Genomic DNA, 12,978 nt, shown 5'->3' on the forward strand with positions numbered 1-12,978 from the left:
ATTGATTTGGCTCAATTTATAGGGCATTGCACTACCTGATATAAACCTTTACCCAGCACTTGGAGATCACACCAACTATAGAACTTTGCATAACCTGGACTGCACAAAAGTGATAGTAGTATAGGGTTCACGTCAAAGTACACCATACATTATGATACTACGCGAAATGATTCTTCATTTAGAACTACATGTACAAAATGTACATGTAGGAGGAGGTCAAATCAATACACAGCGTTCTCTCCACTATAGAGAAAGCATGGTGCAAACGCCATCCTTGCCATCTAGGCCACCATGCTTGGCAGGTTTCTTCAAAAGTGTTCAACAAATAAATGTACCATCCTTGAGTTGTAATAATCTTTGAATGACAAAATCATAATACATGTACTTTCACATGAGAGAAATGACTGATCCCTGATGTCCATATGTTTATGTCTTAGTCAGAGTTTGTTCCAGTGTTGAAGACATGTATATTATGTGCTTATCACTATATGCAAACCAATATGCAAATTAGCACATGTATATGTAAATCAATATGCAAATTAGCCATTATCCTTGCAATCTATCCAATATTTATCCTGGGGAGAACACTGATACACCACACTACATGTACCTGAAATAGTACATTGTACTTCACCTAGAGGGAGTGATGAGGCCCAGGGGTGAGGGCCCTAGGGCAAAGGTTAGAAATTATGTAAATGTGAATGATCAGACTCATAATTTGTTATCATAGTAAACATTTCAATGGTGCAGATCTGTGAATGTTTGTAGATATAAATTAATTCAATGTAAACAAGCATGATATTGACTGACCAGTCCTACATGTATATTACAGCCCCGGATTACAGCCTTGTTTTAAGAAATGATGTCAGATCAATCATTTGTGCAAATCAAACGCACCTCTGAAATTTTTCAATAATGCTAGGGGGTGAAGCCATAGAACATGGATAACTAAATGCTTTCTTCTGAAATACACCTCTGGCAAGTGTCTTTTCATTAAACTTTAATGACAATTTTAACAGGTTGACAGGAATATCAGTGTAGACACATATTAGTTTAATGATGCATTCTGAATCATTTTACGACTTTCAATTCAACAGAAACTGATTCAGATATAAATATTTAATGTTGACAAGTCTGTAACTGCATCCAGTCATACAGCAGCTGAGACCTAATTTATTCAGAGAAGTTAAATCTTTGGCAATACATTAAAATTCAAAATCTAACATCTTCATAATGTTTCACTCAAACTTACGAATTGTCCCGATGCTTGGGGTTTTTTTTGGAAAATTTGTGACCAATGTTGCTCTACAAAGCCTGGAGCATTGCATTTCCTTGCTATATTATAACTTAAAACCATTACAATAAATATTTTCTTTCTTGGTATTTTAATGGTGAAGTATAACTTCTAACTCACAAATGAGCTGAATGATAAAATTACAATATATAATACACATCAGAGGATGTCGTTTGACATTCAATCAAAATGACTAACTAAGAGTTAATTTCATACCAAGTTATTCGCACCTGCCTTTCACCATCATAATTCAGTACATACATACATGCATGTACAAGTACGATTGCTTGACAATGTATAATTCAAAATATTATATTTGCTATGTTAATGAGGATAATGTTTACACTGACTAGACTGGTCTGATAGCTTACTCAACTGCCATGTTATCCTTTCTGTCACCTTGGTCTCCTAGTATGCACTAAGGAATATAGTTGAGAGGCTATCCATCACCATGGCTTTGAATTTCGAGATCTATCTTGATTCAAAGCCATGGATAGCCTCTAGTCTATACAGAATACCATAGATGTAGGCTTTCACCTGACCTACCACAATTAAATGTACCTTTATGTTTGACATGTCAATTGACTGATTTTTGTGACCTAGACTCTTAGACTGTCTTGTTTACATATTGAATTCTCGTCTCTGTTGTCTTATTCTGAAAGCTTCTTGTCTGCTTTCTTAAACATACTAAACACTTCTTGACTGCTTTCTCAGACGTCTTACCTCTTCGACTTCTTTTATCCACCTGTCAATGCCATCAAAGGACCATTTGTTGGTGATGTCATAGACCAGGAGAATACCTTGAGCTCCCCTTGAGTAGGACCGGAATATCGTACAAAATCTCCCTTGTCCTGATGCATCCCTAGATAATAAAAATACACACACACAGAAATATGTCAGTTTGTGATATACATACATGATGTATTCATGTTATGATATGTAACAATTGATGCTTTCCTGCCTGCAAAAGTGTAAAAATAAAAATAAATAAAAAAATACTTAACATGCATGAGCCAAGTTCAACAAAAAATATGGAATATATACTCTGGTACAGCGTGCATCTATGGTTCTGGTTCTGCTGTGTTTGAAATATGAGTCAAAACGTTCAAAATCGACATTACTTTCACCATTTTTTCTTCGAAATACTGGCACTGGTATGGTATAATTATACTATTCTCTGTATGTTTTTCTTTATTTAGCAGGAAAATACTCATGACCTAAGGGTTGCCATTACGAGTCTAGCAACTTGTAGTGACAAAGGCCCCTTAGGTCACTCATATTTTCCTTAGCTGAACGAAGAAAAATATTGGGGAATAACATCTACTTGTAGATTGTAGATTGTAGATTGGGCTTTGAGGTTATTTAAACCTTACATAGTCAATTTTGATATGTGATGAAGGAGTGTTTCAAGTGTAACTTACAAATGTGTCATGAAAATCATTCAATGCATGCCACAGTATAACAGTAGACTTTGTTGAACAGTACCAGAATATAGTATGTGTATATTATACATGTACATGTACGTACTGGTTGAATTACACTATATGTACAGTACAATCTAGGCTCTGCCGTATTTGCAGTGTTTTCTATTACAATACTATTAGGTTAGGCAAAAAAAAATTGTGTGTTTCCGATAACATGGTCTCAGAGAATAGGGTTGGTAGGTAAGTCAGGATTTGATTTTATGTTATTTTTTTTTAATTGATTTCATTTTTGAAAAATATTGCTTTGACCCAAAGCCAAACAAAATGTTGGTCAGAATACCCCTTCTGTGATAGTTTGTATGTAGTAGCATCACTGGGGAAAGAAAAAAGATTTGCATGAAAGTCAAGAAGACAGAATTTCTCACCTTTTTGTTTTAAATGTTTAAAAAATGGTGGTTTAAACTAGGGTCGGTCAGGGTATCGGAAACACACAATTGTTTTTTTTTTATTTTGCCTTATCAGCAGGTATAATATATCTGGGGTTCCCAGTCATTTTACAGAGATTCCCCAAAAACCTCAGACAATGTATGGGCTATGCTAGTTTGACCTGATTACATGATACCAATATACAACCTCAGTAAAAAACACTGTATTTTTAAGATAAAGGATTTCCTAAATAATGATAAGGTTTCATGCCCAAGGGTTTAAGTATATAGCTTAAATATTGAAACTATAATTCATATGTCGTTATCTGTAAATGAGCCTTCATTATACTCTGGTACATGTACACTTATTTCATTATTTTTTTTTTACAAATTACATTTTACCATGTGTACAAAGTCTTTGTTTCCATTTTGGAATATCTCATATTTGGAATATGTTCATGGTCAAACTCTAATGAGAGTGCTGATTCATAATCCTTGATATCCTTGATATCATATTTTTTTTATAATTACTTAAAAATAAGTCCAAAAATTGTTTTCTTCTTTTTTTTTCAATGGTTATTTATCAATTGAAAATACTAAAATATCACACTGAGTTATGAATGAAAACTACTTGGCAGTGAAATTGAAATAAAATCTTGGTACACAATGAATGACAACGGCACCAAATTAGTATTCCATTGACAGAGTCACTTTTATGATTTATGACCTCTCCACATCTCACTACAATACATGTAGATAGTGCGTAGTAGTGTGTGTGTTTATTACATTGGCAGCCTACCAAAGCATCTAATAAGACTTTGAATCATAAATTGCACAATACTGAGAAGCAGACAGCCAATAAGTACTACAGCCTTACTATCTAGGATGTGAAGAGATCCACTATAGTTAGCTATCCCACAACACCAATAAAACTCTCACATGGGTGTAATTCACAAATTGTGAAAGAAGTCTCTGTCTCATCAATTTTGTTCATAGACTGTGAACATGGTATGGATGGGTGAATACGCTCCCTAGCTATGTTATTAGACAAGTTTATGTATTGTTATCACATCCTCTTTGAATGATCGTGAAAATCATGTTACTAGTATGTGAATAACTTGACAATGAATGAAAAATAACACAATACTGCCATAGATATTTCATTTTTGATCTTGATAAGTTTTTTGCAATATTGATTTTTTATTCTATTTGTGGTTCTATTACTGAGCCCGTACTGAGTTCACACTGTACATGTTCTTTTGAATTTTTACTCTTTTGTTCACTTCAAATATACATTGTACATGTACATTTGAAAAAATCCTCCCGGACCAAGGTGTGAAACTAGACAGAAATTTAATGCTGCTTTTCTATTAAAGTCAGTGCTACAGTGAAATCCTAAATAATGCAAACTCAAACTTTGTAAATATCTTGATATGCATCGTGCAAGCAACAAACTCTATGAAAATACCAAAGATTGGATTTCATATCTTCGTTCAAAGACTGACAATATACACATAATTTTATGCATATACATGCACCGCTGTGATGTTTACATTTGCAAATTGCATGTACATTTGTACATCTATCACGAGCTACAAAAGCATGCTTTACATGCACAAATAAATAGTTACAACCTTTGTCTCAAGTTACAGCCATGTTTGTGCTCATTTATCACATTTATTACACACATAGAATACATGTACAATGTACAAAATATTTACATTTATACAGAAGCAATTGTAAAATATTATGTTTTATGTTTAATGTAATAATTTTGATAATATCAAAATGTTCAAAAACCTAGATTTTGTAATTTTATCAAGACGGTCAATAAACAGTAAGACATGGTATCCCAGTTATTATTTTATATTCTTTAAAAAGAAATTAAAGGAACTATCATACAAGTACAATGTATCTCACTTACATTTGATGTTAATGAAAACAATGATGGTCATTAGACAACGAAGAATGTTTTGGAAAATATATATATACCACAAAATGCTGTACCATATTAATACTGAGATGATTGATACCATTGACCTTTGACCTGACACAAACCGATTCTTGTCTGTAGCACCGGTTTACCCTGATACCCTGCTAAGCTACTCAGACTTCAATATACATCAATGACACAGTAGATTTATTTATTTATATGATATCAGCATGTAGTGAATATATCAAATACCCCAAGTAATGTCAAGGTTGTGTTTGTAAAATGAGGTTGTACCTGTCAGTTTATCAATAACATGGAGACATTTTGTACACATCAAATAGGCTTGAGATAGTGGTGATAGAGGAGTGCATTGGAACATTTTTTAATCTTCAAAAGAAGAACTACATGTACAACATCGTCATAAATCACAGCCTCTTTTACAATACCGTACAAGACGCACCATTGAGACTGAGAGGCTCTCGTTATTTCACAGTGTCGTGGAAGAAATAGCAGCTCTGGTTTGTGAGAATGAGCTACAAATGTATAGTACATACATGTATGTAGTAGAGCATATCAAGCTTCTTTTGAATGACGTGTTGATAATTTAATAAGAGATGAAATACAGACAACAATAACATAGAAGTCCCAATTTGTTAAGAGTCCCCATATTCTGAGCCGAGATGGGTCAATGGGACCTGCTACATGTAGTTCATACATATTGATGTACAATGTACAATTGCTACTATGATGTACAATGTACAATGTCCAATTACCATTGGCTTTGCAAAATTTCCAACTCAGTTACTGACATACAGATACATGTGTATGCTGCGCATTTACAGTCACCCCACCCCCACCACCACTTCCTCCTCATCCCCCTTTAGGAGAACATGACAAAAAGACACATTCTTTTTGGTATACACGTAGTTGAACACTCGGAGCCATTCCATGATACACCCTCATGGTCAAGGCATACATGTAGACCCTAGGGTCTACTGGTATGGTCAAGGTTACAAAATTAATATTTTTTAATTTACATTGTACTAATGTAGGAAGATGTTATCTTCCGACTGACTGTTATGACAGGACAATTCATCAAACTGACGATTAACGTCATGCTGCACCATCATCATTGGAGGTAACGATAACAAATGACTGTACACTATCATTGGAGGTAACAAGTACATTTTGTATGCACCACCATTGTCTCAGCTGACCTTGATCCACCTGTTGTTTTATTTATGATGCTTTATAAAGTTCATGATGAATGTAATGGTATTGTCTAGGTCAATGTCACATGGTTCAAAACAGTTTATTAACCCTGCAGTACAGCATGCTGGTATTCTAATAGTACTTCTCTACAAGAAAATAAGAAATCAGCTCTGGTACTGATCAGGGCTCAAAATTAACTTGTTTCTTTGGTAGTCGTAGTGGGCTATCAATTTCTGAAATTGGTAGCCCAAGGATTGTGACCTGTAATCACATATTCCTGAACTGAAAACAGAGTTGCTCTATTGGAAATATTTGTGTTATTAAAATACTTTCATGTCCATAAATCTTCAATTCTCATCACATAATCATTGCATGGTAACCTGAATGGGCTACCATCAACAAATTATGGTAGTCCCATGACAAGAATTGGTAGTCTGTGGGTATGGGACTACTGTTAATTTCCAGCCCTGATGATGAACTTCATTCATTTTCAGGAACAAATCTTCATAGAGCACACACAGCATATTTGTTCCGGGTCTCGAAATACAAATGTAAGGGCATTTTACCCAGACAAGTGACTTGAAGCATTGGGCAAGGGGTTTTAGAAAGTACTTGAATGGATAAGTAGAATTTCTCATGGTTTTCATTTTTCAAAACCCTGGCTCACTCATTCTAATATAAGTAAATAAAATTTACCAAAGATATTGACTTTGTGCACAAGCTTTCTGATTTCTGATTCTGGCAAGTATTTTTTAATTTCTATATTTGTCCTGTGGGCAAGAATTTCCTTTCTCATTATTTTGAGCCCTGCTGTTCTAACTACAACTCATATATTGTACAAACAAGGCATGTTTAATATTTTCAATAGCCCTAGCTTAATGTCGTAGAATTCACTAAAAGGCATTGATGTCATAAAGGATGAACTTTATGTATGTATGTGTGCGCCAAATAGCCCACAAGGGATAACATAACTATAAATCAGCAATGCTTTTCACTATAACCAAACACAAGGTATATGTATCGTAATCTGACAGTGAACTCTACGTTGTTCTTTTTGCAGGAAATTCTCAGGAAATTGAACTAATGCATGACTTGAGAAATGTACTCAACATGGTCTCATTAATGCAATTTTGGGCCGATAGTTTCCCAAAGTACTTGTAACGAAAAAGTCTCACATTTTTGTTTGAAATGGCCTTAAACGATTGATGTTAGTGACTGCGTTCTACAAATGAGTATGTGTATAAAATGTAGATGAGCAATTGTTTGCCTTATCCTATAGCAAGGTGACATCTGATTGGTTCTCGGCAAGTACATTGTATATTGATCCAAATATTTAATAATAAGAATTGAAATCATAACCAATTGAACAGAGTTGATTCATTTAGGCAAACATTAGGAAATTGATTATTTTTCATGTTATTCAGTTAAGTAACAGTGCCAATAGTGTCGAAGCACAAGTGTGTGCTACACAAACACTCAATATCATATTCTGCACTAAATTATGATTTTTATTTCCCAATTTTTATGGAATAATAAGAGACTTAATTTCATGATTTCCTAAGTATCATAATCATGTGTTCGTCTATTAGTATTATGTGGCACACATAATGTACTATTATACTATGTATAAACTCAACGTTGTTCACAGCATACTGTAAAGTACATGCCTGTGTTATGTTAACTTTGGTACATGTACATGTAAAAATAAAAATGTACATTGAAAGGTTTTGGCACATGCTGAGTTATAATCGTCAATGTATTCAACTCCAGAGAAAGTACTTCCATAAAACCATAATCAAACTATACCATTAAAATGTTAATTGTGACGCATGCCTTCATCGGCACTAGTTGTTTTTTTCCATATTTAGTCTAAATGTACATGTGTATACATGTATGTATAATAAAATTATTACATTTTGTCATAGAATCATTTATGTATATATTATTTGCTACATAGTTTGAATTTGGAAAAACAAGTGCTGGGCGAATATACAAAAACAGTAATTAGAATACAACAGGTATTATTTCCGTCTACAGTAAATACATAATAATGTATAATGGATTAATGCCCACAAACCATATACACCGAGCAGACTAAGCTTGTGTTCCTGTAGCCATGACTACATTTGTATTCATGTAAGTGGTATAGACAGAACTCAACTCTAGCTTTAAAATATTGTTAGATATTTGAGTAGTCAGACAAAGTGCAAGGAAAAATGATTTAAAAGTACACACTACAGCTGATAAATAATTCATAATTATTGCTGCAGTTAATAGTGTGCATGACTTAACAATAATGTAATGTAATGTCAAGGCAAAATGACGTTCATATGAACTTTTTACATTGAAGTCGTGGAAAAAAAATCAATACTAAAACAAAATGAACCTTTGTTAGGTAAAATTATATTAACAGCTGTTGTGCTTTTCATATTTCTACTTCTTACACTCACTAATTAACACGTCTTTTGAAATAGAAATCTGGTATGTCAACAATTATGATCCTGCTGTAAAGCAAACACAGCATTCACGCATAATGTATTGATTTTGCTTTCAAATTAAGTTTTTCAATAGAATATTTCCAGTAATTGTCAGGTCCCTTTATCGATTGGTAAAAGACCCTTCAGGTTTTATTAGCTTAATTAAACTCTCTGCAATGCTTTTAGTGGACCAGTGTATAAGGTTCTATGACATGTATGCCATTCTCTAGTTTATAGGCTGACAATTCAACATTTAATTTTAAAGTGCATGAAAATATTTTATTTTTCTGACATGAGAAAGATACATATAGGTGTATGTATATCTACACACACTTTAGGTTTTACAAGGCCAGTCTCACAGTTTTGCAAATATATGGTAGCAAAAGGTATTTACATGTACACTTTCATTTCAAACTTGCGTGAAATAAAAGCTTGCAAGACAACTCAGCCACAAATTTATCATGGACCCCTGGTCATTGGCCTATCACACTGAAAGATATACAACATGTATTACATTATGCCACACATGATTCAACCGAGAAAAGGGTGAATTTTGGACTGTTTTTCTTGAAACCATGCTAGAGTGAAACGAAAATTATATCTTGAGATTGTACATATCATCAATAATCTGATATCATTACTTATAAACATTGCTGTTTTCTAAAGTCTCATCATCTGGCAGAAAAAAAATAATATTCAATCATTTCTGGAGATTGACAGGTGCAAAAAACTGAAAAGCTGATGTAAAAATATCGGGTGAACTGCTGAATTTATTTTTCTGATAATAACTAATTTAATTACTTATGCTAATTAAGCACCAGACATGATTATACTAATGGGCTTTTGGGAGAAATTTGATGAGAAAATGTTATCATAGTTGGACATGCATCTATAACCACATAAATTGATATTTTTACAAAACATCAATTGTGCCACACACCATTTTTACACTCGTTGATGAGTGCTGGAGTTCGAATACACATGATGTGTGTTGGGTAGTTCATCTTATCCATCAAATATGAATGCTAAATTACATCTTTCTTTCAGGCAAGTATTATAGATGGGCAGAGATACTAAACAATTCAAGGAAAATATTTGTGTATTTCATTAAATTTAAAATTTTGATTAATGTATGAATGAATTTAATATGATCATTTTTTTGTCCAAAATTGAGGCAAGATGTACAAAAAAGGCATACAAAAACAAATTTTTGGGTGAAATTGATCCATATTAAAAGCTAACACGTGTGAAATTATTTAACTTGATCATTTTCAAACATGAAGTGAACATGAATGAATTTAAACATTATTATATACTAAGAATCACATCTGAAATTGATGATCCTCAAAAGCAGTGAAAAGTCAAGAATGACTGTTTCACATTTTTTAAAAATTTTTAGTAGGAATTGAGTGGTTTGACCCGAAGAGAAAAATACCAGTATTTTTCAAAATCCTGGTACAGATGTTCATGTTGACAGACCAGATGAGTGATAAAATTGAGTGCCTACCAGGAGAACAACACTGTCAGGATATTTGATTCCTCAAACAATAGACGAGACCCACAGGAAAACGTTAATACAATAATGTTATCGAGTAATTCATCAAAAAGTGCAGACAATCTCACAGTCAGAGTAGAGCATATTTACTTTCACACAAAAGACAGGCCTGCTGTTTGTAGACACATACATATTTTGTAAACCACACAACACATTCATAGGCTTCTAAAGTTGATTAAGAGCATATTTTGACAAATGGTTGCATGCTACAACACCTTTTTACTGCTATTTTTACTATCATATGAACAATGACAGCTTTTCTGGCAACTTTACATTGTGTACAAATTTTTATCCTTTGTTACAAATATGACTTCTGTGACATATGGTATTGAGAAGCTAGAATGGATAGCTATAAACTAGAAATGATGGATTATTCTATCTCTCAGAATGGCATTTCTTTCATTACATTTCAATGGCTATTGTTGTCAGTGTGATACTGTCTGTTTTTTCATGATGATGTAATTCTTCCAGAGTGTATCATCTGTTATTCCATTGTGATAGGACATTCATTCTCTGGCAATTAGCTTTTCTACTCAACAATACAATTTCTTGTTGTATTTTTGTATCTTATATTACACATACGACAATCCTATCGGTATCTTAATTTTTATGTAATGACAGACATCCAAAATGCTTTCTGTGAAGAATGATAAATGAACAGCATCATGGGGAACACCTATATTTTATTTGGATGATCAAAAAATCAAGCAAATAATAATATTTGAGTGGGGATCAATTTTTTTAATTCAAAATTTAACCAGCTATCCATGTGAAGCTGTTCAATGCTGAGATGTGTATCTACTATCATTGATATGTATGTTTTCTTCCCTTTGAAATAAACTGGCAATAGACCATTGAACATTTGTAGGGTCCATGGGCTCCAGTATCATAGCATGGACAGGAAAAGCTTTCGTCACAGAGTTGGTCCTGATACTAATAACTAGGCCATTCAGTTTGTTTTCATTGTTACATAGTCTTGTACTGAAATGTGTGAAATGTGATTTGCTTTAGAACAAAGGAACTCAAACTTTGGTTTATCAGGCACCCACAGCTTACAGGATCTAGTACCTACCATAATTGTAACTTGACTTTCTTGCCATCCAACAAAATAGTTGTGGTCTTGTGCTCTATTCCTGTGAATTGAAGATAAAGAAAAGAAATGTTAAACACAGCCAGAGGGCATGGGAAAATCATGATATAATCGCAACATGGAGATCAGGTTACAAAACAATTCATACATTTGTGCATGAACTATTTGCTTGTATTAGAGTTGGTACTTGTTTCAACTTTCTCAACTATGTCTACAATGTAATAGTTAATTTTCACACACATGGAATGCAACATAACAGTAACTTTTTTGAAACCATGTACATGTATATGTAAGAAGAAATGCATAACTTCCATAAGGAACGAGCTGTCCGAATAAATAGATGCAATGCGCCGTTTCGAATAAAGATTCTTTTTTAAGGATAAGGCAAGACATAGTTGGTAAATACCTGACTATATCTGAATGTTATGGAATAGAACGACAATCGTGGGAGATTAACGGTTAACTGTGTAAAAAGTTCTAAAATTCACACGCACCAAATGTAAATGTATATGTATATGTACATGCAGTGGTTACTTTTTAGCACATTTTTTGTCACATATGTATGATCATCTTGATGACTTCGTGATCTTCATCATATTTTATTTCTACAACAAGCATGTGCTATGAACATGTGGTCAAGTAACATCATGTAAAGCTCACATGTGTTAAAGGCTAAGATTTCAGCCCCAGCTTCTCAAAGTGTTGTTATCGTAACAATGGAAACCACTGAAGGTTTATATATTAGGATCATTCTTTTGTTCTTAACCGTCCTCTTCTCATTAGTAGCTCTGCCAGCCCTAAATTTTTAATGATTATCCAAACTGGGCCTAGTTTGGATTATGGTTAAGATGTAGGTACGAAGAATACTTTTCTGGCAGCTGTAACTGGAACAATATTTTAACTTACAAAATGTTATTGTACATGCTTGTACCTGTACATGTACATAGTTTATGACTGCCTACAGTACTGATCAAACCTTGTTAACATCCACCAAATACAAATTACACAAATAATATACAAATTGTTAACAAACAAGTACATGTAACTGGGGTCTATAATTGTGTACATATTGACATCAAACTAGTTTTAACATGTACATACATATAGTTTATCAACAATGATGAATAAAGTGGTAATTCATACATGTAAATTCAGTTCAAAATATTTCAATTTTTATGCAAGTATACCAACTATTCATCATACTGCTTGTGGTTGTGAACTAAAGTGACATACATGTACAGTCTCCTTTAGTGTCCCGGATAAATCTGTCAAGTTTAGTGTCTGACATTTGTGCAAAGTTTGGTTGACAAGAGTTATGGGTCACCAGGCTGTTCGAGATAAAGCTGTCCACAGTCACGTGAACAGACAAGCTCATTCCTATAGCCTTCTCTGGGTTGTGCCTGTTACTAAGTGTTAGAGTCAGTCTAATAATAAAAGCACCATTTCAAAGTTGTATGTGTCATCCAACCATACAATTTACATGATGTATGCCACACAAAACAATACTAATAGATGTAGAGCTAATTACAGGTAGACAAATTACAAATAACAACTGGAACTAACAATGG

At 33.5% G+C, this 12,978-nt stretch overlaps 1 protein-coding gene across 1 annotated transcript in view; it reads right to left on the reverse strand.

Moving 5' to 3' along the window:
* LOC144434918 (ras-related protein Rab-40C-like) overlaps nucleotides 1-12,978 on the reverse strand; it is a 40,200-nt gene that overhangs the window by 9,363 nt on the left and 17,859 nt on the right. Inside the window, exons 2-3 of the mRNA XM_078123440.1 lie at nucleotides 11,393-11,453; nucleotides 2,018-2,156 (exon numbers count right to left, since the gene is read on the reverse strand). Coding sequence (XP_077979566.1) covers nucleotides 2,018-2,156; nucleotides 11,393-11,453 — 200 coding nt within the window. The remainder of the gene's footprint in view (nucleotides 1-2,017; nucleotides 2,157-11,392; nucleotides 11,454-12,978) is intronic.

Source organism: Glandiceps talaboti, chromosome 5, assembly GCF_964340395.1.
Source record: "Glandiceps talaboti chromosome 5, keGlaTala1.1, whole genome shotgun sequence".
Taxonomy (NCBI): domain Eukaryota; kingdom Metazoa; phylum Hemichordata; class Enteropneusta; family Spengelidae; genus Glandiceps; species Glandiceps talaboti.